Below are 23,138 nucleotides of genomic sequence, written 5' to 3'. Positions count from 1 at the left end.
AATTCCCCAATTGAGGCTCCCTCAACCCAGGTGTGTTGAGTTGACACTAAAGCTCTCCAGCACAATTGACCCCTTGTCAACTTGACACACAAACAAATCACTATTAAACCATAAGCTTTCCAAATCTTGTCCCCAAGATATGATGTAAACATTAATATTACAACATAAGACAGTACAACTTTGAAAACCGCACAGTCCTTTAAAAATCCAAACACTTAAAAGTCCATAGGCTTTTTTAAAAGTCTCAACTGTGGGTGGGCTTCTGCAAAATCCAAAACAAGTACTGTCTTATTTCAAAGGGAAGAATCGGGGACACCTAAGCAAAACCAAAGTCCAGCAAAGTAGCTCGAGGCTGGACATCTGGGATTCACTCACGATCTTCTGGGCTCCAAAGGGTTCTGGCAGCTCCACTTCTCTGACTCTGCCATCCACAGCACACTCAGCTCGTCTTGCAGACCCAGGCTGCTCCATTCCACACCTGCTGCTGTCCTTGGTGGTCATCCCACGGTCCGCATCTACGAAAAGCTGGGTCTCCACTGAAACTGAGGCTACACCTTTACCAATGGCCTCTTCTTGCCTCTCTGGGTGCAAAGCTCAGATTCTCTCCATGACCCCTTCAATCCTGGGGTCTTCACTGCAACTGAAGCTGCACTTTCACCTGTGGCCTTTCCTGGTCTCTCGGAGTGCCAAGCCTCAGCTGCTCTCTGTGACCCCTTCACACTTTCAACAACATCAGAACCATGCAGGAGACTCTTACACATTACCAAGTCCTGCTTCCAAGTTGAGATAGAGGTGCGGGTCCCTTCTGTGTGTTCACCCTGAGGAGGTACCTCCCAGAAGACTTCACAGTGATGCTGGTCTCTTGTTACTTACAGCTGATTTTTCAGCCCCAACTAACCAGCATCAATTGTCCCAGTAAAGCAAAGGTTTTACTTCAGGTTCTGGTCTCTTCTTAATCGCAGCTCATTCTTCAGCCCCAGCCAACCAGAACCCACAGATTCTCAATTCAGAATAACACACAAACAGCCCTGATAGTCTCTGCTTCCTTTTGAAGCTTCACAAGCCAGGCCTCCATTGTCTACAACTCTTTCAGCAGAACTATTCCAAGCTCCACAGCAACAAACTCTGAGCATTCAATGGCTTTTCCAGCCCAAAGTTCCAAACACTTCCACAGTCTTCCCCAAAATAACTGGATCAGGTCTGTCACAGTAGTACCCCACTTCTGGTACCAGTTTCTGTTCTAGTTTGTCTCTTCAGTGCTGTGACAAAATACTCTGACCACTACCAACTTGGGGAGGAAAGGGTTTATTCAGCTATAATCTCCCAGGTCACAGTTCATCAGGGAGCCCAAGGTAGGAACTCAGGGCAAGAATCTGGAGGCAGGAGCTGGAGCACAGGCCATGGAGAAACACTGCTTACTGACTTACTCCCCTGGCCTCTGCTCAGCCTGCTTTCTTACGTAACACAGGCCCACCTGCCGAGGGGTGGCACCACCCACAGTGGGCTGGGCCCTCCCACATCACTCAGCAATCAAGAAGATACCCCATGGACATGGCCACAGGCCAGCCCAATTAAGGCAATTCCCCAATTGAGGCTCCCTCAACCCAGGTGTATCAAGTCGACACTAAAGCTGTCCAGCACAGGGAGTGTCCCAGACTCTTCATTATCTCCCAGGTCAGGCAGCTGTCCTTAGCCAGCCCTCCTGCCTTCCTCCCCCATCCCAACCCCTTTCACCAGATGTGCATACCCTCCCTTGTGCATGCACGATTTCTCCCATTTGTTGTCTCCTTGCCCTACAGTCTCAAGGAGATCAGGACTTGGCATTACCTCATGAGCCTCTCCAGTGGACTCCCCAGCCCCCACAGCTTAGGTGGGTGTGGTAGGAAGGCTGTGACTTATGATCAGCAGTGAGTGACTGATGCTCAGGTTTCCACCTAAGCTTGCAGAGCCTAAACTGGCAGATAAGGAGTCAAAAATCTCTCAGGCAGTAGATCAGCTCCTGAAATTTCAGCCAATTCAAGCAACTAATCCTAGGTATTTGTTTTTAAGTCTTGGGTCTTCCAGCTGTACCAAAGCCCTGAAGTGTCTGGCTGCTGTTGGGAGAGTACAGTGTTCCATCAAACCAGCCTTGGTGTCCTCTATCATGAGGAAAATGCCTACTTTGAAGTATTGTGAGCAGTGGGTTTTTCGTTTTTAGACAGTGTCTTATGTAGCCCTGGCTGGTCTGGAACTCCCTACGTAGACCAGGCTGGCCTCTAACTCACAGAGATCTGCCTGCCTCTGCTTTCCCAGTACTGGGACTAAAGGCATATGCCATCACACCCAACGTTATTAGTAACCCAGCAGTGTTATTAATGCTGGCAAAATGGAATCTGGTTTAATTATAGAGTACTATACGACTACATGAATGATTAAACCTGTAAGGAGAGACAAAAGGCAGCATTATTTTAAGAGCTCTGCATAGCTTATCAGCTTGCTCTGGCCACAGCCCTGTGAGGGTAATGCTGTGAGACTAACTCAATTTTACAGAGGAAGAAACTAAAATCGGAGAAGATAAAATGCTTGGTTAGTAACTGTTGAATGCATATCCACCCTTGTACTGTCTCCCTTGCTACGCTGCCTCTTGGCCTAAAGGTTAACTTGAGACATAAGCTCTCTTGGGTTTCCTAGCAAGCATCAGAGTTTGGCAGATTCTGTATCCCTGAGATGAAGCCAGATGGAGACCAGAAGCCAGTCTGTTAGCTTTCCAGTACTGGGTACCTGGGCTGCAGTGTTCCACACCCAGCTGGGTGTGCATGCAGGCACTCACTGGTGCTTGGACATATTTCCCACAGTGTTTATTGCCTTATGTCCCTTTTGTAGTTGCCTGCATACTTGCCTTCCTGAATCTGAATCTCTGTATTGTTTTGTGTGTGTCCTGCATGTCTCAGCTACAGTGAGATGCTGGCATTCACCCTGACTGCCTTCTTAGAGCTCATGGACCATGGCATTGTCTCCTGGGACATGGTTTCAATCACCTTTATTAAGCAGGTGAGGCCTCCAGCATTCTGTCTCCTCCCTCTCTCTGCCAGTTTTCTGAGCATAGGGGAGAGGCAGGGAGTACAGCCCATGGACTCTGTCTGGCAGGGATCAGCTTTGTATTCCATGGGGCTGGATTCTTTCATCCTCAAATTGTGTTCTTCCTGGGGCTCCTGAAAGATTTATACTTTAACAGATGCTCCTCAATTTACAGTGAGTTCTGACTTGATAAACTCATCATACGTTGAAAATGCCATCAGATTGGAAAAATGAATTTACTACCCCTGGCCTGCTGACATCCTCACTTAGCAGCTCAGTACACTGTGTCTGTTATTTCCCGGGGGCGGGGGGGGGAGGGGGATGGCTGTGTTCCATCACCAGCCCTCAAGAGAGGCCATTGTCCTCACTCTCCCATTGTGAAAAGATCACAATCTAGAGTAAAGCTTCTCTTTGGAAGGTAGAGTATGGCTCAGAGCAGACTTGGCTGCCAGTAAGACTTGGAATAAGTCAGCCAGCCCTGTGCCTGTGATCTGCTTCCTGTTCTCTAAGGGTAGAAAAAAAAAAAAGTGCTTATTATTTGCAAATGTGCTTTCTTTTCACAAGTCTGCAAGGCCACCTGCTTGGGTTAGCCGATTGAACTTTGTGGAGAAGGGCACTTCTGATTCCACCCTCCTTCTTTTAGAAGGGGTGGTTTCCATTCAGAAAACTGAACTAAAACCAGTGACTAGCATTACATGCATTGACCTGGCAGTTCGCCCACTACTGGCTTGAAATACTTGAGAACTTCCCAGGAGACCTTTGGGCGCAATTGAATTGAGTATGTGTCCAGGATATTATAATGGGGATTAAGAAGAGGGATTTGGTTACAGGGCTCTCGAAATCTGATGTTCTGACTGCATAGGGAGAATGTACATGTCAGAAGAGTAGATGGAGTTTAATAAGAGCTGAGAATCAGGTCTCCTGTGCTCTACTTCCTCATGCCTGAACCCTTATTTTGAAGAGGATTAAGTTCTCACATTTTGAAGAAACACAATTGAGTAGATACTGTCACCTAAGATGGAGCTATCAATGCTGAGGGAATCCTGGCACACTGGTCAACACAGCCATAAACCAGATGTCGTGGTCCACCTGGCCACCACTGTCCGCATGGAAGCAGCATACTGAGAAGGGTTTCCTTGACTCTGAGCTTCCCATTTAGTGTGCCCACTCTGGGTCTAGATTACAGGGCACATGAGCTTCCCACTCTGCCTGTTCTGGGTCTAGATTGCAGGGTACGTGAGCCAGCCTATGGTGGATGTGTCCATCCTTCAGCGGTCCTTGGCCATCCTGGAGAGCATGGTGTTGAACAGCCAGAGCCTATACCAGAAGATAGCAGAGGAGATCACTGTGGGACAGCTCATCTCCCACCTGCAGGTGTGAGTAAGCGGCCCCTTCCTTGCCTCACCTCGTCTGTCTGTCCTCTGCTGTGTGACAGGTCTGTCTGGCTCTGGGTGTGCCCCCAGAACCTCCTCCACGTCTGTGGGAATTCCTTCTGTAGTTTAGGCCCTGTCAGGTTCTGCTCCTGCTAAAGTTCTCTCTTGTCCCCTTAGGCCTACTTGGAGGGAGATCTCCATCTGCTTGTAGCCTCTGGCTGCCAGAGAAGGCAAGACTCCCTCTTCTAGACTTGCTTATACCTAATATAATGATGGTTATATATAAAGTACTGTGTTATCATCTGCTGCACATTTGAACTCTCAGCTCCCTGGGAACAAGGACCCACCATTTTGAATCCTGTGAACACCTACTAAGCCAGCAGTGTAGTGACAACGCAAGCAATGTGGGATAGGTGTGAGTTCAGGATGACAGCTCAATCCAGGACCTCTAGGGCATGCAGGCTGGGCCTCCCAAGTACCTACTCACAAGTCTTCTGGCCTTGATTTCCTTGGCTCTAGATAGTGAGTCATCCCATCTCCCAGCCTGTGAGGATCAAAGGAGATATAAAAACTAACGTGACACCAACCAGCCCAGGTTACCTAACGTAATGGGGTTTTACTTGGGTTTGTTTTTCAGCAAGCTGATCAGCTCCGGATATGTTTTCTCAGCATGGCATAAAGCCAGACGGACCTTTTGAAGTGCTGGTCCCCTCCCCCTGCTTTTGTCTTCAGTTGGAACCAGTCTACAGGGTTGAGGCCTGCACTTCCCAAAATAAGGGTGGTGGCACTTTGTTTTCTGCCTCTTGCTCCTTCCAACTATTGGACTTGGTTGGAATGGGGCCAGATTCCTTAGGGGGTTTGAGGACACAGGGCTTCCAGTAGCTCAGTCTTCACTTGGCTGTGCTGCTAGCCTTTTTTCTTCGTTAATCTAAGTAAAAAGAGAGCAAGCACCAGGATTTTTTTGTGCTCTGATTTCTTGGATTTTTTTTTTAATTTTCTTTTTTTTTGGTTTGGAGACATGGTCTCACAGGGTAGCTCTAGTTGGCCCGGAACTCACTATGTAGACCAGGCTGACCTCAAACTCATAGAAATTTGCCTGCATCTGCCTCCTGAATACTGGATTAAAGGTGTGCACCACTACACCCCACTGCTCTCTGATTTCATGTTATCACTTTTTTGGAGGTAAAATGGGGCAGGCCTTTGGAGACAGGGCCTCATAGAGCCCAGGCTAGTCTCAAACTTCTGATCCTCTTTCCTCTGCCTCCCACATTCTGTGATTACAGACGTGCACTGCCATGCCTGGCTTCTCCTAGTCACTTTTAAACAGTTAGGCCTGGCTTTCATACCTGAGGAGCCAGCAGGGTTGGTTAGGCTAAGAGGGGCATCAGGAAGTTCTCGTATCCTGGCAGCTGTACACACACTTCACTTCCATCATCTTTGAATTGCCTCCTTGAGGACAATAGAAGAATGTAGTGTCTCTTAGGATTCAGTCTTATGTACTTTAGTGCACACTATTACCAGCATATGTGTGTTCAGCAAGGGACCCGCTTCATTAGAAAGCTGTGGGCCCTCGGGAAGGAGCCCACAGGAGGCACAAGGCAGGTGGAAGGAATATAAGATTCTGGAGAATTCTTGTATAGTTGTTTGGTTTGTTTAAAAGTAAATTTAGAGTCAACTTTGAAGACAAGGAAAACCACAAATAGTGTCTTATTTACTCGTTGTCTCACCTCCAGACACAACCATTGTTCAATATGCAGTCAGACGTCCTGTAGATTTCTCCTTCGCATATTGTTAACAAAATTTAGATCTTAGTATACTATGTGTACCTTCGGTTTTGTCTTATTTTCCTTACTGCATAATAAATATTCTTGACCATTCTCCCACTTTTGGGGATCTTCTTAAAAGGATAGTTCTAAACTTTTTTTGGAAATCAGTAGCAACTCTTGAGTTGTCTCTTTGGAAAAACTAACACACAGTCAGATACGTAGAATAATTTCTGTACCATTTCTGAGATTCATAAATATTCTAAGTTCATCCAAGTCCCAGATTAATTATCTTGACCCCTCCAAACATGATTTTTAGGAGGTACTTGGGATTCTCACAAGATAAACAACTCCTAATGAGAGACTTGGGTTACTTAACATTCCTGTGTTTTTGATAGTACTCTGATGTAACAGCTTGTCAATAAAGCATTCATAGCTTCCTGATTACTTTCTTGGATAAACTCCTCTTGTGGAATGGCTGGATCAGGCATACAGCTGCTCTTAATGCTTTTCTGACTTAGCTATGGGTTGTTACTTGATCACAGTCTGTTTTAAGCTGTCTGAGCATGATCGTCTTGCTGCTCAGTCCTCTGATCACCCCTGCCTCCATCTCTATTGACACAGCTCCAACCAGGAAATCCAGACCTACGCCATTGCTCTGATTAACGCGCTGTTCCTGAAGGCCCCTGAAGACAAGCGACAGGTCTGTGGCTGCCTTTCCTGTCTTTCTCTTCTAAGAGAGTTCTCACCATGCGTGTGCTGCTGGGCAGAACACAGAAATCCAGCTGTGCTTCCAAGAATTCCTCTCTTGTGGCCCAAGTCCAACAGGGTGATTGCTAAGGAAGTCCTAGGAAAGAGCTGGAAAGGGAGACTAGCTGGTTTCTGGAGCTGAGCAGAGTTCTGAAGGCTTCTCCTCTGAAGGGCCAGAAAGTAAATATTATGGCAGCCCTTCTTCAGCTGTTAGAGCCCAGAGCAGCTTCAGACAAGAGGCACACAAATGGTACTATCTTCTAGCAATTTATACAAACAGACAACAAGCCTAATATGCCTATAGTTTGCTAACTCTTGGGTTAGCAGACCAAGAAGAGGGAAGAAGAGACTCTGGTTGTTACTGTTGAAGTCAAGGGGTCTGGAAGAAATGAGACCTAGACCTCAGGCGTGGAGATCTCTGATGCAAATCCCCAAACTCCTTGCTCTGTCACAAGCTGTGTGCTGCTCTGCAAACATGTCCTGCTCTTCCTCTTTCAACTTGAGTTCCTCACCTGTAATACGAGAATGGCAGCACTTGCCTTGGTCACTCAGCAATCTTATGAGGACACACTAGACCCTATTTTATGGGGAGGAACCTGAGATCATCAGCTATGGAGCAGGTGCTGACCTGAGTGGAAAGCCGGTCCAGAGTGCTTGTCCTGCTTCAGGCTGGGCAAGTGTGTCACCCTCTCAAGTCCACGTTCTCCATCTGTAAAATTGAAGGGACCAAATTAAATGAACTCTAAGGGCCCTTCCGGCGCTGACATTCTAGATCTCTCCGGTAAAAGCCCATAGAATGAGGCTTTCTAATTCTCTATCAGTATCATGGGCCCACTAAAATGAAAGATGGGGCCATGGACCAGGCTCCTGGGAGCTCCTTTACTAGGGGGATGCCCAGAAGCATCTGTGGTCTGTCTGTCCTGTCTGTCTGGATGGCATGGCTCTGTGACTGTCTTCCTTCTGGTCTGTGTTTAAGCTATAAGCTCATTCTGTCTGCTTCTCTCTGTGCTTTTTGCTTTCTGCCGGCAGGACAAGCACCTTAATCCTCTAGACCTGCCCGTCACTGTAAGTAGCACTGCTATGTGGGAAGGGCCCATCTCTCTTCCTGGTGGGACAGTCAAAGCTGGGTAGGAAGTACATGGGCTGGTCTAGCTGCTCAGGGAACCAAGACCCAGGAAAGGTGATGTGCTGTCCATCTTGCTGTTGAAATGGAAGCACTAAGGGACGCCTGCCCAGGGAGGATGGCTTGGCCTTCTCTTTAGGCTTTCTCTTGTGCCTTGCCTTAGCAAGTCTGTGATTTGGCTTAGGAATCAGGTGCAGAAACAGCCTGATTTTCATCCACATGATCCTGAGGATATATCATCTCCCTGCTTGCTAAAGACAAGGAATGAGGATAAATTCAGGCCCTTTGACTATTCTCAATAAATTTTGAAAAGACATAGACAGTTAAAAGGGGAGTTTGGGTGTCCATTCTTGTTTAGAGAGAACTTTGGAGAAGCCAGCCATGCAGGGACATGGAAGATGCTTCCCCCACCCCAGCACCAAGGAGAAACTTCCTGTTCTAGCTCTAGTCACTGGTGGTATCCTCTGTGAGCTGCCTACAGCTGACAGCCAAAAACCTGTAGCTACCAAAGAGGTTTCCAGGCTACCCTCCTCTGCCTGCCAGTGTGTGCTCAGGGACTGCAAATGAAACTTAATGCTCCTGATGGTTCCAGCCATTTGGAACATGACTAGTAGTTTAGAAGTGAGACAGACCTTTCAATGAGGAAAGGGACAGAACTCACAGGTTCCACTTTGCAAGAGAGTGGGACAGCTCCCTCAGGCCCACTGATTTACAGCTAGCCATAAAGTTAACCAAGGCAGCCCTTTAGGAAGGGAAGTTTCTCTAATGAACATCAGAAGGAAGTGACAGCTGACATTAGAAGGAGAAGACCAAAGAATTGTGAAAAGCTGTCAGAAAAATTAAAAGTGTCATAATCTAAGATCTGGGACCATTTTGTTTAGGTGAAAGTAGCTTCTTAGTAGCTCTGCAGGGTGACAGTGTCACAGCAGAGTGATCCCTGATAGGCTTTTGATGAAGCTATGTCCTGGGCAATGGTTGAATGATCATCGTCGTAGTCTCCAGAAAGAAAGGGTGTGTGCATTTTTATAGATAGTCAAAATAATGGTGCTGCTGGAACCCTTAAAAAGTTTCTCTGGGCGCTGGAGAGATGGTTCAGTGGTTAAGAGCACTGGTTACTCTTGCAGAGGACCTGGGTTCAGTTCCCAACACCCACGTGACAGCTAGCAACCATTCTTAACTCTGGTTCCAGGAATCTGACACTGCCTTCTGGCCTCCTTGGGGATTGAGCTCATGTGATAAACTTAAATATATGAAGGCAGTACATTCATACACATAAAAATGAATCTTAAAAAAGTCTCTCTGGAAGACTTGTTTGTGTAGAGTACTTTGTTTCCTAGGTACTAAATATGATGAAAAAAAAAGATGAACCTGTTAGGAAAAATTACTCTAAGGCACCCAACACAGTGCTCTTTAAACCAGTCCAGAATGAGTCAGGCATCCGTGGGATGCAGGGCCAGCACCCTGTCATTGATGTGGAGTCTGTACTGCTCAGAGTTCTTTCAGTTGTGGTCGTGGCCGTGCATCTGCCTAGCATGATGCATGTGCTGCTGTGTGTTCATGTGCAGTGTCCATTGCCCAGCATCTTTGTAGCACCCATGTCCTGTCCTCAAGCAGCCTGAGTTCCTCTGTAAAGACCATCCAGTTTATTGTGCCCTTAGGAAAGAAAACTATTTGCATTCATGAAAGTGGGAGAGTCTGGAGAGACAGCACAGCAGGGTAGACCCCTGCTGCTCTGCAGAGGACCTGGGTTCAGTTCCCGGCACCCACAGAGCACCTAACAACTGTCTGTAACTCCAGTTCCAGGTGATCTGATGCCCTCTTCTGGCCTCCAAGGGCATCACCCACATATATACATACATATATACATACATACATACAGATTAAACGCTCATGCACATAAATTTTTTTTATTTTCTTTTCATTTGAAAGGAATAAATTTAAAGAAGGAGAAAAAGCCCTGAGCTGTGGCATCATGTGTTACGTTCATCTCGCTACTTCCTGCATTTGCTGATTTGTTTGCTCGTTTTTCTCCGCAGGACATGGCCAACGCCTTTGCACAGAAGCACCTTCGGTCCATAATCCTGAATGTGAGTTCTGAGTGTGCCCTGGCTTTGTTGGCAGCTTTGTCCCTGTTGGTTGCAGTCATTACTATTACAGTGAGAGACTGTCACTATTGAAATTGAGTGGGGAGGAGTATCTGCAATGACAGACACACAGGCTGGACATTCAGACTGACTAGCAGTGCCGCTGGAGTGACAGTGGCACTAAGGACTCTGTGGCTGCATGCAGGGTGAGGCAGACAGTGATTCTGTGATGAGTCCTGAGCAGGCCCCATGGCCAGGTCAGGCAGGTCTTGGTTGTATTCAGCAGCCAGGCCAGGCAGGTTTAGGGTGGTGGTAGAGGCAGGGTTGCGGTTTTTCAAAGACCCTGCTGTCAGAGCTCAATGCTTCCTGGGGTCGGGCAGGGAACTGGAAAGAAGTTTGCATGCCTGTTAAAATTAAAAGGAAGGATCCCAGTTAAAAGGAAGCAGTTTCATTAGTTGTCAAAAACAAAAGAAAACCTAGAAACCTCAGGAGTCAAGTGTGAAAGATAATGCTGCCCTCCTGATGGGCTTTGCAGCTGGCCAGCCCCTCGGGGCATTTTCCAGTCTGCTTTGATCTTGAGCAGTTGGGGGGTGGAGGGGGGCAACACTGGGCTTTTTTGATTTTCAGGTCTGAGACCTGAATGAACTAATACATAGATTGCGCTTGGCAGGGTGCCTGGCACCTGGGAAGCCTCTCTGTGGGCAGAACCCCGGGTGAAAGTAAGATGACAGAGCTCCAGAAGTGAGCTCTGAGCAAACCTGAAGTCCCCATCATGACTGGGTTCTCAGGCTTCTGCACCCCCTGCTCCCTTTTAGCAAATGTTGGAATGTTGCCCTCTGGTGGTTAGGAGGGCATAAGGTACTAGGCATTGCTAGGGGAACTCCAGAGGAGCTGCCAGGAACCCTTCTGGGTGTGGGCATGGGGAAGCCCTTCTGGGGGAAATTTAACTATGTAACTATATTTGAGACTTCTCTTAGTGGACGAGAGCAGGATCCCACAGAACAGACAAGATTGAGCATCAAGGACTTAACTGATCTGCCAGACAGTGGCTAAGTGTGCTCTCTGAGTTAAGCCAGAGAGCCCCAGCCATTGCTAGAGCACTTAACTCTCCTACCATCTGAGAAAGCCAGTAAACTGAGTGAAAACCTAGAGCACATGAACGCTTACCTTTCTTCATAGTAGTCTTGTGAATGATGGACAGATGTGAGGAGGAAGGACTAGAAAGGGGCACTAGGAGCAGTCGGGAGAGAGGGAGTGGCTGAGGATTTGGGGCAAGTGAAAAGGATGTAGAAGGGATACGAAGTAGACTGGAGCCTCGGAGAGCAGAGGTATGAGCGTGGGGAGTTGAGAGGGTACCTGCGCCTCAGCTAGCAAGAGACATGCTGGAGTGAGGAAAGGGTACGCGTGTGCTGGGCAGGACGTCCGTGATTCCCTCAGATTGTCTTCCCGGCGCAGCTCTGGCTCCCACACACCTCTGCTCCAAAGAGGGTACTACTTGAGCACTTGATATGACTGGGGACCTGAATGGGTGACTTTGATTTCAGTTAGGTTTGCCATTTGTGTCTTGTGGCAGCTGCACAGGGCAGCGCAGATGTGGAGGAAACAGAGCTGGTGGTTCTGCAGCTGAGGACGAGGTCTAGAATAGCCCTGGCTATGGAAGTGCAACTCACCTGGGGTGGAATTTTAGCTGTTAAAGGCATTGGAAAAATTAAGCTTAATGTACAGTTTATTTAACCTGAGATACATAAAACATCTCAATATGCAGTGAATATATTAATAAAGCCTCATCAATGATGTACACCACACTTTCTCTTTTCACATTAAGTCTTCGAGGTTGGTATGCTGCTGATACCGTACCCCTCAGTTTGGACCTGGCAAGTTCACCAGCCATGTGAGCCTCTGGCCACCATGGCATAGGTCCCAAAGGATTGGTCTAGAGTCAAAGCAAGCTCGAGAGAGAGATGGAGTTAGGGGGAGCTTTGCAGAGCTGTTTGTGCAGGGAAGACCTGCACAGGACATCTCCATGGCATTGCCCGTGCTCCACGCTGCCCTGTATGGCAGCCACGGGGGCAGTCAGTCATTTAGCGTGTCATTGCTGTGACTGAGGGCCACAACCTTAACTGCAGTTGTTTTCACTGATTTAACACAAATAACTAGAAATGGCTACCGCACTGACTGCAACACAGTTCTAGAATGAAGGTCATCAAGTAAGGACCAGAAGGACTCAAAGGTAGAACATATGTGAAGCTGGGCAAGAAAGAGCCCAGAGTGACACTTCAGGAAGGGGGAGGTGTTGAGAAGTCCAGGGAGCAAGCAAGAAAGAGCAGGGTGGCGTGGGATTGAGAGACAGGATCACACACCCAAGAGCCTCATTCAGGACGGGGAGGGCACAGTGTGCAAGAGAGGCCCATGACAGGCTGAGAGGAGGGCGATGATGAATGGACAGTGGGAGGACAGAGAAAATGAAGAGGATGATTGGGGAGGGGTGGAGAGTTTGAGGTGTAGGACCTATGTGGGGTGATAGGAGATGGACAGGTGTAGGAGAGAGGAATGTGAGGGTGTGTGAAGCTGGGCAGGAGAGCTAAATGGTCTTCGTAACAGGTGGCTCAGTGTCATTTAGAGGAAGTGACCCTTTTTACAGCCTGTTTGCCAGTGGTTCTGTCCCATGCACTCTGTTGTCCTGGTTTAGTAGCCTCATGAGGTGCCAGCCTGGAGTGTGTCAGGTGCTGGTGCCCTGTCCTCACCTTGTGAGGTGCCTCCCCATCTCTGGTGTAGTAGAGGTCGGGTCCACCCTCCATTCCACCTCCCCTACCCAGGAGAGTGCAGAGGAAGGGATAGCACTCTTGGGGTGCAATGAATCAGCTCTGCCTGCATGGAGCCTGCTGGTGCTCTGCCCCTTCTAGAACATGAAGTCCCCATATGGGGGAGGAAGTGTTCCCTGCCAGATGCATTTATTTCCCTCCCAACATGGATGTGGTTCTTCAGGAAAAGAGCCAATACATTGAGGCCCTGTTTCCTGCCTTTGCTTTTTCTAGCATGTGATCCGAGGGAACCGCCCAGTCAAAACAGAGATGGCCCATCAGCTGTATGTCCTTCAAGTTCTGACCTTTAACCTTTTGGAAGAAAGAATGATGACCAAGATGGACCCTAATGACCAGGCAGGTGCTGGGGGGCCTTCTTGGCGTAAGTCGCATGCTGTTTCCTCATAGCTGTGGTACATTCTGCCCTCCAAGCATGTTGGGCATGTTGCGTGGATGGGTTTGTGTCTACGCTGGCACAGCTAGTGTGGGCCACACCTCCTGAACATTTGGGTTAAGTCCCCTTCTGTCCTGTTGTGCTAGTGCTGGTACTTCCTAAGAGACTGATGGGACCGGTCTGGCTCAGGTGCACACCTTGCAGTTTCTCTTCCTTGCTTCCGTTGGGTAGCTGAATCACCTGCACACTATGTGTTACACCTCCCAGGCGCAAAGAGACATTATATTTGAACTGAGGAGGATTGCATTTGATGCGGAGTCCGACCCTAGCAGTGTCCCTGGGAGTGGGACTGAAAAGCGCAAGGCCATGTACACGAAGGACTATAAAATGCTCGGATTTACAGTGAGTGCCCAGAGCGCCTCCCCCAAGACAAGAAGCCAGCTCTGGCAACTGCCCCTTCATAGTGGTAGCTCTGGAGTAGTGGACAGGAACAGGTGAGGGGCTGTGTGCTTGGCCTGCCTTTCAGTGGCCAGTCAGTGAGTGTGCATCTTCTGAAGACACAGACCAGATCCATCAGTAGAGGCCTGGGATGCCGGCCCCAGCAGGGGGAGGGGGCCCTTCCTCACCAACACAGCCAGATTCATTACAAAGCCAGAGTGGCTGAACTGAGAGTGGGATGGTTTAAGTGTTTCCTGTGCACCTTCTCAGTGCTTGGCAGTATACTGGCTGTAGGGATGCATGATGAGGCAGCCTCTGGTGCTCTAGCAGCTCAGGTTAGTTTAGAGTCAGGCGTGTAACAAGAGCTGGGGTGGAGTGGAATCCAGATGTTGGCAGCACAGAGAGGAGGGAGGACAGGAGGACATCCCCAGATCATTGCACATGTGAAGACTCTTTGGTTCAGATCTGGTATCTTGATTTCCCCAGAACCATATCAACCCGGCATTGGACTTCACCCAGACTCCTCCTGGAATGCTGGCTTTGGACAACATGCTGTACTTGGCTAAAGTCCACCAAGATACCTACATCCGGGTAAAGGGGGGCTTTCATTCCTGGTGCCCATCCATGTCTTCCCTCCCCCTAACCTTCCCCTTCCGCTCTGCACACAGATCGTCCTGGAGAACAGCAGTCGTGAGGACAAGCATGAATGCCCCTTTGGCCGCAGCGCCATCGAGCTCACCAAGATGCTCTGTGAGATCCTGCAGGTTGGGGAACTCCGTAAGTCTGTGTCCCCTCTCTCCCTCCTCAGTCAGTCTTCTCTTGAGGAACCTAGTGGAGCTGGAGCTTGTGAACTACTAGATGTCAGTGGGACTGGATAACCAGGTTTGGGTGTGTGAGGGAAGTGGGGAGTTTTGCTTCATGAGCCAATAATCCATTTGATCTTGGTTTTTGGTCATCTTAAGTATTGCTTTGCCTGAGCTGGCTCCCCAATACTGTGTCAGAACTCGCTGAGTTTGTGACAGGGTAGTAGAAGACCAAAAAAAAAGCCACTTGGAGAATCTGTGGTCTGTTTTCTTTGGGACAGTGCGGAGAATCCTGTTTCTGGTTGGGTGCTCCTGGGACCCTGTGGGCAGAGCTTTTATCCTTTCTTTTCCTTCCTCTCAGCAAATGAAGGACGCAACGACTACCACCCGATGTTCTTTACCCATGACCGAGCCTTTGAAGAGCTCTTTGGAATCTGCATCCAGCTGCTAAACAAGACCTGGAAGGAGATGAGAGCAACGGCAGAGGACTTCAACAAGGTCAGTGCCCCAGAGCTGCTGTGACACCGGTGGAAGGAGACCATCACGCGACAGCCCTTGGCAGCCTGTCAGCGCCTAGGGAATCCCTGAGCTGGACCGCCAGCTTGGTCAGCAGTGCTGAGTCACAAGGCTGAGGTCTCAGTCAGTGACTTCCTTTGTAACCTTCAGCAGGTGTCTTTCTCATGGTGCCCAAGACCTTGGTTTCCTGGCGAAGCTAACATCTGTCCCTGTCCTCCACAGGGATCAGGAAAACAAGCCTAGTTGTGTCATTACTGTTGGAGTTCTGTGAAGGGCTGCATTGGCCAAGCAGGATACCGTGGTGCCTGTCAGGCCTCAGTGCTTTTTGAGTGCCCCCCCCATGTAGAGCACTATGCTAGGCCCCCCATGCAGACAGTCCAGGAGCCAAGTGTTCTGAAGTTTACCATCTCGTTGTGAACACTTTGGAAGAGAGCCAAGCAGAGTGGTGCATGCCTCTGAGGCTGGAGAATCATGAGTTTTAGGTCAGCCTGTGCTACATGCTGAGGCCCTGTCTCAAGAAAATGAAGCAAAACAACAAAAACTTGGGAGACTATAGCAAAAGGGTTACCTATAATTCTACCACCCAGAGAGTGTTCTGTGATCGTTAGTCTCCTTCTAGGATTATGCCACCCATGCAATTCTTGGGGATAGAGTGGTGTTGCTTTCTTTTCTAACAAACCTGGCACTTTGTATCACATGGTGTGCTTGCCTTCCAACACCTGCAGGAAGATGTCTCCTTACTTTAGCGATGAGAGGTGGTGGCCTGAGCATGCTCATTGCCTTGCTGAAAGAACAGGTTAAGGATTTAGTGGTACAAGGTCAAGATCGACTCCAAAGTCCTATGCTCATTTCCTAACACCACAGCTACTGAAAGGTGTGAGAAATGAAGCATCTATCACCATGTGACCTGGCACAAGTCACCAGCTGAGGTGTCCCTTGGGAAGTCAGAACTCTCATGGCCTCAGCATGTGTCTGTGGTGCCCACTCTGCTTGAAACACTAGGTCAAGGAGAGCCTTGATCTCTAGTTGGCTTGTGTGTATTTCGGTGTGATGTGTCGCCACCTTCTTTCCCCAGGTTATGCAAGTTGTCCGAGAGCAGATCACTCGAGCTTTGCCCTCCAAACCCAATTCTCTGGATCAGTTTAAGAGCAAGCTTCGCAGCCTGAGCTACTCGGAGATTCTACGGCTGCGGCAGTCTGAGCGGATGAGTCAGGATGACTTCCAGTCCCCACCAATTGTGTAAGTGCCATTCCTGGGGGCCCAAGGGGCAGCCAGCTTCCAGCTCTGCTTTGAGAGTACCTCTGTTCACGGCCCCCAGGGAACTGCGGGAGAAGATCCAGCCCGAGATCCTTGAGCTGATCAAGCAGCAACGCCTGAACCGGCTCTGTGAAGGCAGCAGCTTCCGAAAGATTGGGAATCGCCGGCGGCAAGGTGAGGGGCCAGAGTAGCATGGGGGGTGGGTTCTGCCTGGGTGACCCTGCAAGGCACTGGTGGCCACCGTGTCCTTCCTCCCCTTGCCCAGTACTACTGCTACCTCACATCCTTCCTTGCATTCCAGAACGGTTCTGGTACTGCCGCTTAGCATTGAACCACAAGGTGTTGCACTACGGTGACTTGGATGACAACCCTCAGGGGGAGGTGACCTTCGAATCCTTGCAGGAGAAAAGTAGGTGCCCGTCTACTGGCTCCCCAGACTCCTCAGACCTGAGTTCTGGTCCTGGCTGTAACCCCATGTCTGGGTTGGGCCTTTCCTGAGCCTGTCTCCTCATCTGTTAGAGATCCTCTCTTGCCGGCCTCAGCATGGTTTGGAGTCTCCCTGAGATCACGACTGTGGCTGTGTGTAGAACATGAAGGTGCGAGGAGACTGTACTGAAAGGCTGTGGTAGAGGCAGGGGCTGGCTTCGCTCCTGAGTAGTTACTGACTCCAGTTGGTGCAAGTTAGTTTTCAACTCTACCTTGTGTTCTTCTCCCGTACAATGGGAGTAACAGCCATGTTTCATGTTTCAAGGAGGATTTGGTGAGAAATGTGTACAGTGCCACGGAGCGCTGGCAGGTACAAGGTGGGCCTTGCTGTTAGAAGCTACAGTACTGTTTGCCCTGTTGTCACCTTCACCAGGGAAGGGAAGTGACAGGGGTGCCCAAGCCCCGCCCCTTAAGGCGGTAACCCAAGTAACAACCTTTGAGCTTTCACAGAGCTCACCAGATCAGGGTCCACCGTAGTTGACCAAGGAGGAGGAGGGAGGGGGCCCCATGCCCACCTCCCTGAGCAGGAATGGCCCTGGAGTCTGGGAGCTGTGGCTTCCTGGCACTCTGCACAGAGCTTCCCTTCCAGTCTTGAGGCCGGTACTGACTAGCTTGCGGCATCAGCTTCCGGGCACTCATTCCCACCATGTTTCAGTTCCTGTTGCAGATATTAAAGCTATTGTCACTGGGAAGGATTGCCCCCACATGAAAGAGAAGAGTGCTCTGAAGCAGAACAAGGTTAGTAGGGGTCTGTCCCACGGGTTCAGGATGCGCGTTTGCTCTGTCCCATACCATGTTTAGAACCGTGAACACATAAAAGTAAATAGAACCCAAATATACACCTCACCCAACCTTAGCAACCATGGCACACTCTACTATCTGCTTCTTGTGACTTTGAAAAGACCCAAGGTGGCACACCATTTCATTCATGAACATTTACTGTGTATCTAAATTATAGGACTCTTGTCACATTATCACACCCTCAAAAATAAAAAGCAGTTATCTAGTATCAAATATTCTATTTTCCTTTCAATGTCCATGTCTTAGTTTGTTCTTCATTGCTATGACAAAACACTCTTGACCACTACCAACTTGGGGAGGAAAGGGTTTATTTAGCTTACGTCTCCCAGGTTGCAGTTCATCAGGGAGCCCAAGGTAGGAACTCAGGGCAGGAACCTGGAAGCAGGAGCACAGGCCATGGAGGAATGCTGTTTACTGGCTTGCTCCCTTGGCCCCTGCTCAGCCTGCTTTCTTATGTAACACAGGCCCACCAGCCCAGATCACTCAAGAAGATGCCCTTCAGACATGGCCACAGGCCAGTCCAATAGAGGCAATTCCCCGATTGAGGCTCCCTCAACCCAGGTGTGTCAAGTTGACACTAAAGCCATCCAGCACAGTCCACCTGCTATCTTACGCCTGTCCTATGTATACACCTGTTCACATTTATAAATCAGAATCCCAGTAAGGTCTGCACACTAGAATAAGTCTCAGAGTTTTCATTCATTCATCCCCGCTCCATCTTTTTCTGTCTTTGCAGTTTATTAGTTGAAGAAACCATGCTGTTTGTTTGGTAGTTTCAGATTTTACAGATTGTCTCCCTATGGTGATTTGACTTTTCTGCTGCCCCAGGTTTGTAAATTGGCACAGGGACCTGGAGGTTTGATTTGGTTCAGGTTCAACTTTACCCTGGCAAGGCCACATCTTAGATGGTACTAGGTCCTCTCAAGAGGCTCATAGTGGCTAGGCGACTGTTGATCAGACTGTTGCTGCTCAGAGGTTAAGGTTTGCAAACTAGGAGTATTCTGTTTATTAATGAGCCGAACCACTCACTTCTCAGTACAGGAACCTGCCCTGATCATCTACGGCCTTCCCCAGGGTACAGATAATGGAAGAAAGAGGGTTAGAGGCTTGAGTCTTCTTTCATATGCTTACTTTTAAACTGAGTTTGTTCCCTCACATCAGCACAACAGTGACCGATTTCTGTGTCTGTTTTTCTGGTAATATGAGCTCATGGAGTTAAGCAAACCATGTGTGATTCTGTGTGTTGCCGTTATTTTCTAGGTGCTCAAATTGTCTCCACTTGTCTGCAGTTTTTGTTGTTGGTTTTTTTTTTTTTTTTTTTTTTAGCTCTCAGGACTTTGTCATTACAGCATGATAGAGGGAGCTAGCCACTTTGGTAATGTAGAAATACTCAGGGCAATACACAATCTTGACATTCAGGGGTTCTGAGGATTAAGAGAGAAATACTTTCTTTTTTGTTTGCTTGTTTGTTTTCTTGAGAGTGGGTCTTGTTGTATAGCAAGAAAAGGAAAAAGGAAAAGGTATCACCACATCCAAGGTGTGATCAGGGAATAGGTGAGTTCCGGTCAGTTAATGCTGGCCTCACTTCTGTCACACCTGTGTGCATGCCTTGAGACCTTGGTGACATTGTAATTGAATCACTGCTTCAACTGTCTGAAACCCTTTCTCCCTCAGGAGGTGTTGGAGTTGGCCTTTTCCATCCTGTATGACCCTGATGAGACCTTGAACTTCATCGCTCCTAATAAGTATGAGGTGAGTACTGTGCCCTCGCTCTGGCTCTGCAGTTGGAGGGTAGGAGTGGACAGCACAGCAGTGTCCCCCTGAAGGCAGGTGGCCACAGCGAGCCACCTCACTCTTTCCATCTCACTCTTCAGCAGCACCTGGCTGGTAGAAGGACAGGCAGACACAGGGAGGATTCTCCTCTTTGCAATGCCTCCATTACTCCTTCCCAGGTGAACCTGACAACCTTGCCCCCTCAGGGGCTCCAGTTATATGTAGTGGATCTATCCTGGGTTGTGGAGCCACATGGAGCTGCCTCTCCTGACAAGGGGCTCCCAGTTCACCTGCAGCCCAAGAAGATGCTGATCATTAACTCAGTTAACTAGTTGTTAACTGAAGGTCCATCACTGGGCTCTTGGGGTGGGGATTCAGGAAGAGCAAATCATGGGCCTCCCCTGAGCTGCCATTGGGCTTTTGTTGAGAGGACACGAAGAACGGGCAGGTATAGAGCCTGGTGAGCAGGGCATGGTGAGGGTGTGGAAGAAGGAAACCAGCAGCCCAGGGGCCAGCAGAGCCAGGTGAGTGTGAGGCACTCCTGTTCTCCCATCCCTTCCTGAGAGCTCCAGCTCCATTTTTGTTGTTTGTTTTGTTTTTCTGAGACAAGATCTCATGTAGCCCAGGCTTGGCTATGTAGCTAAGGCTGGTCATGAACTCTATATCCCATGTTCCACCATAATCAGCTATGTCAATTTCTTTAGTATTTAAAAAATATTTTATTATTTTTATTTTATGTGTAGGAGTGTATTATTGCCTACATGTATGCAAGTGCACCCATGTCATTGCAGTGCCCACAGAGGTCAGAAGAAGATGCCTGATCCCCTGGAACTGGAGTTATGGATGGTTGTTAGCCGCCATGTGGGTGTTGGGAATCGAACCCAGGTCTTCTGCAAGAGCAGCCAGTGCTCTTAACCACTGAGTCATCCCTCCAGCCCTATAATTTTACTTTTTTAAAAAAAACAAAATTGAGCTTCTCCATTGTTGCCATGCATTCTGCTGTCTTCACTGAGTGTTTCCTGCTTCTGTTTCTTATTCACTGCTCCAGTGCTGGTTTCCATTTTGCTGTATTCCTCTCATTTTAGATCACACTTCATATTATTTTTAGGACCTTTTACCCAAATCCCCCATGAAAACCAGACATTCTCCTGATAGAGTGACAGCTGCCTCCTGGTTGTCGCTGCTCTCATCTCCTGTGAGTTTCTCCCATTCTGAATGGTGCCAAAAGGGACTGCCATGAGTCCCATTGCAGCCCCCAGGACCACTGTGTGATGTTTTGGAACTTGTCCACAGTACTGCATCTGGATCGACGGTCTCAGTGCCCTCCTGGGGAAGGACATGTCCAGTGAGCTGACCAAGAGTGACCTGGATACACTGCTGAGCATGGAGATGAAGCTGCGGTTGTTGGACCTGGAGAACATCCAGATCCCTGAGGCGCCACCACCGGTCCCCAAGGAGCCCAGCAGCTATGACTTTGTCTATCACTATGGCTGAGCCGGGAAGGGACTCAGCCCAGGAGAGACTGGCAGTCAGTGCCTTACCCTTCACTTGTACAGAATCTACAGTGAGTGTGGTGACACTCATCAAACCCACCTGGGACCCAGAGCTTCTCTTGGTCTCTGTCCACCAGAAGTGGGAGTGGTGGAGGCAGAACACGCTGCCCTTCCCAGCAGCACAAGCCTGGGGTTGGCCTGGAGGCATGAACATGGGACATTCTTGCCTTCCATCCTGAGTCTGCTCTTGAACTGGACTTAACAGTAGCCACCCACCTTTTTCTTCCTGAGCCTGCCCTCTGGTTTGCTGAACCCCATGTGAGCTGGAGCTGGCCCAGGAAGGGCTGCCTGCGGGGACAGGTATGCTGAGTGTGGTGACAGCCTTGGAGTAACTGCCTTCAGGTGGCCCAGGCAAGGGCAGGCCCTTAGCCTTTGTTTAGTAGGTCTTTGTAAGGGCTCATTTCAGCTTCATCCTGTGCCACGATGCTGCTGCCTCTGGGGTTTGGCCCTAACATCTCTAGAGCCATCCACTCTAACGTGCAGGTAACTGGGCAGGTGGAAATCTCCCCCTCCCCAAAGCTCTCAGTCTCATCCTTGCTCTCCAGCTTGAGCCCTGCACTCTTAGGCTCAAGGAATGTTGCAGGGAGTCAGCCGAGGTCTGGGCCTAGCCTGGTCAGGTCACAAGATTCTCCCCCTCCATTTCTATCTTTCCTTCTTAAGGGAGAACTCTCCCAAGAACCTGAATTATAGCCCCCTTTGGTTTGCTTTTCTCTGGCCTTCCAGATTTTGGGAAGTTTGCCTTCCCTTCTTCTTCCTGGCGCTATGGTTTCTGCCATTGGCCATGACTTCAGGGAGCTGGCTGAGGTCATAGCTGTGCCACGGGCCTTCTCTGGTGCATGTAGCACCTGAACCACATGCACAGCCTTTCTCCTTGGACGCATGCTGATGTGGTGTTCAGTATTGGTAGCCTGGCATGGTGGGTACTACCCAGTGAAGAGTGTATTATATATTTTCTTTACTATAGGCCATACTTATACAGACGTGTATATATATTTATATAAGACTTCCTATCTTAGGATGGAATGTTAGGACAAAATAGAATGGAGGGTAAAAAAAGTATGATCCCAGCTGTGGGTCAGGAATGTAACCAGAGAGTAGCCAGGAGCTTCCTGTCAGTGACCGTGTTTTCAATAAATACTCTTTCATGTAGACTGGTTCTGTTAACAGCCATTTCTCTGCACTTGTTGTCTGCCCAAGGGTGGAAAGTCACCCAGCAGCCTTCATTTCAATGTGCCTGGGAGCCCTGGAGAGCTCAGCTGGAGGCCCTAGCCACCTCCCAGGAGCCCTTGCTCTCCAAGCCCCTTCTACCCTACCATCAGGCACAGACTGCTCACACCTGCTGGCAAAGGTTGCTCACAGATTGTAGTACCAGGACAAAGTGTTTCCTGCTTGGCGCTGCTGGGCACAACATGGAAAGGCATACTGTACACCCCCACGAACACATCCTCCCTCTTCTCCTTGCCAGGGACACAGCCAGGGAACAGCTCGAGCACTTGTGCCTTACAAAGAAGACACGTTCCACACCCTGTGTGTTGCCTATATTTAGTGCCCAGCCTTCCAGCTGGTGTTTTAAGCTGTTGCTCCCATTAGCAGCCTTGGTAGCTGGGCCACTTGAATGAGGGCAATGATGAAATTAGATACTTTCTCCTGTCACTGTTAGGAGGAGGCGAGGACAGGCTCTTATAGAAGGCATAGAAAGTGCATGCAACGCAGGCCTTGAGGGCTGAATGAAGCCAAGACCTCGGGCTGTGTTGGGCACCATTGTAGGCTTAGGGAAGCAGTGAATGAACGAATGCCTGTGTGATGCCAGCTGGCAGCTGCTAGAGTAGCAGCATGCATAAAACACAGCTTACACTCTGGCCTTGAGCCTTCTGTTAGGAGCCAGGAGCCCAGCCCAATCACGTGCAAGGACCCGTTTGCAGCCCGTCCTAGTGCAGTCCAGGAGGGCAAAAAGCAGAACTGGGTCTGCAGCCCTAAGTTGCACAGCTTAACAGTTTTCCCTGCCAACAGGCGCTGCACCTTTTCATCCATCCTATGAGATTAATGCAATCTGGGTGTGCTAGACGCGTTCTGTGGCCACTGCAAACGCCCCTAACGGGTTCCAGCACGACTGGACCCTACCCTCTTCATTCTCTCCTGTTCAACCGATTAAGTAATTCTTACAAA

At 49.1% G+C, this 23,138-nt stretch overlaps 1 protein-coding gene across 4 annotated transcripts in view; it reads left to right on the top strand.

Moving 5' to 3' along the window:
• The window catches only part of Elmo2 (engulfment and cell motility 2), a 37,931-nt gene extending 15,808 nt beyond the window's left edge, over positions 1-22,123 (top strand). For 2 of the 4 annotated variants that reach the window (XM_008854624.3, XM_029556926.1), the window contains 15 exons: positions 2,931-3,030; positions 4,282-4,433; positions 6,818-6,896; positions 10,103-10,153; positions 13,186-13,308; positions 13,613-13,747; positions 14,270-14,374; positions 14,452-14,560; positions 14,948-15,084; positions 16,178-16,341; positions 16,421-16,533; positions 16,661-16,768; positions 17,501-17,583; positions 19,321-19,398; positions 20,713-20,997. In XM_008854624.3, coding sequence (XP_008852846.1) covers positions 2,931-3,030; positions 4,282-4,433; positions 6,818-6,896; positions 10,103-10,153; positions 13,186-13,308; positions 13,613-13,747; positions 14,270-14,374; positions 14,452-14,560; positions 14,948-15,084; positions 16,178-16,341; positions 16,421-16,533; positions 16,661-16,768; positions 17,501-17,583; positions 19,321-19,398; positions 20,713-20,913 — 1,738 coding nt within the window. In that variant the 3' untranslated portion in view covers positions 20,914-20,997. Of the gene's footprint in view, positions 1-2,930; positions 3,031-4,281; positions 4,434-6,817; positions 6,897-10,102; positions 10,154-13,185; positions 13,309-13,612; positions 13,748-14,269; positions 14,375-14,451; positions 14,561-14,947; positions 15,085-16,177; positions 16,342-16,420; positions 16,534-16,660; positions 16,769-17,500; positions 17,584-19,320; positions 19,399-20,527; positions 20,693-20,712 lie in introns of those variants that run through there. The other 2 variants (XM_008854622.3, XM_029556925.1) reach the window with 2 other exon arrangements.
• The last annotated feature ends 1,015 nt before the right edge of the window (positions 22,124-23,138 follow it).

The sequence above is a fragment of the Nannospalax galili genome, unplaced genomic scaffold (genome assembly GCF_000622305.1).
Source record: "Nannospalax galili isolate Female #2095 unplaced genomic scaffold, S.galili_v1.0 scaffold2227, whole genome shotgun sequence".
Lineage (NCBI taxonomy): Eukaryota > Metazoa > Chordata > Mammalia > Rodentia > Spalacidae > Nannospalax > Nannospalax galili.
This window is presented reverse-complemented; position numbering and strand designations above follow the sequence as displayed.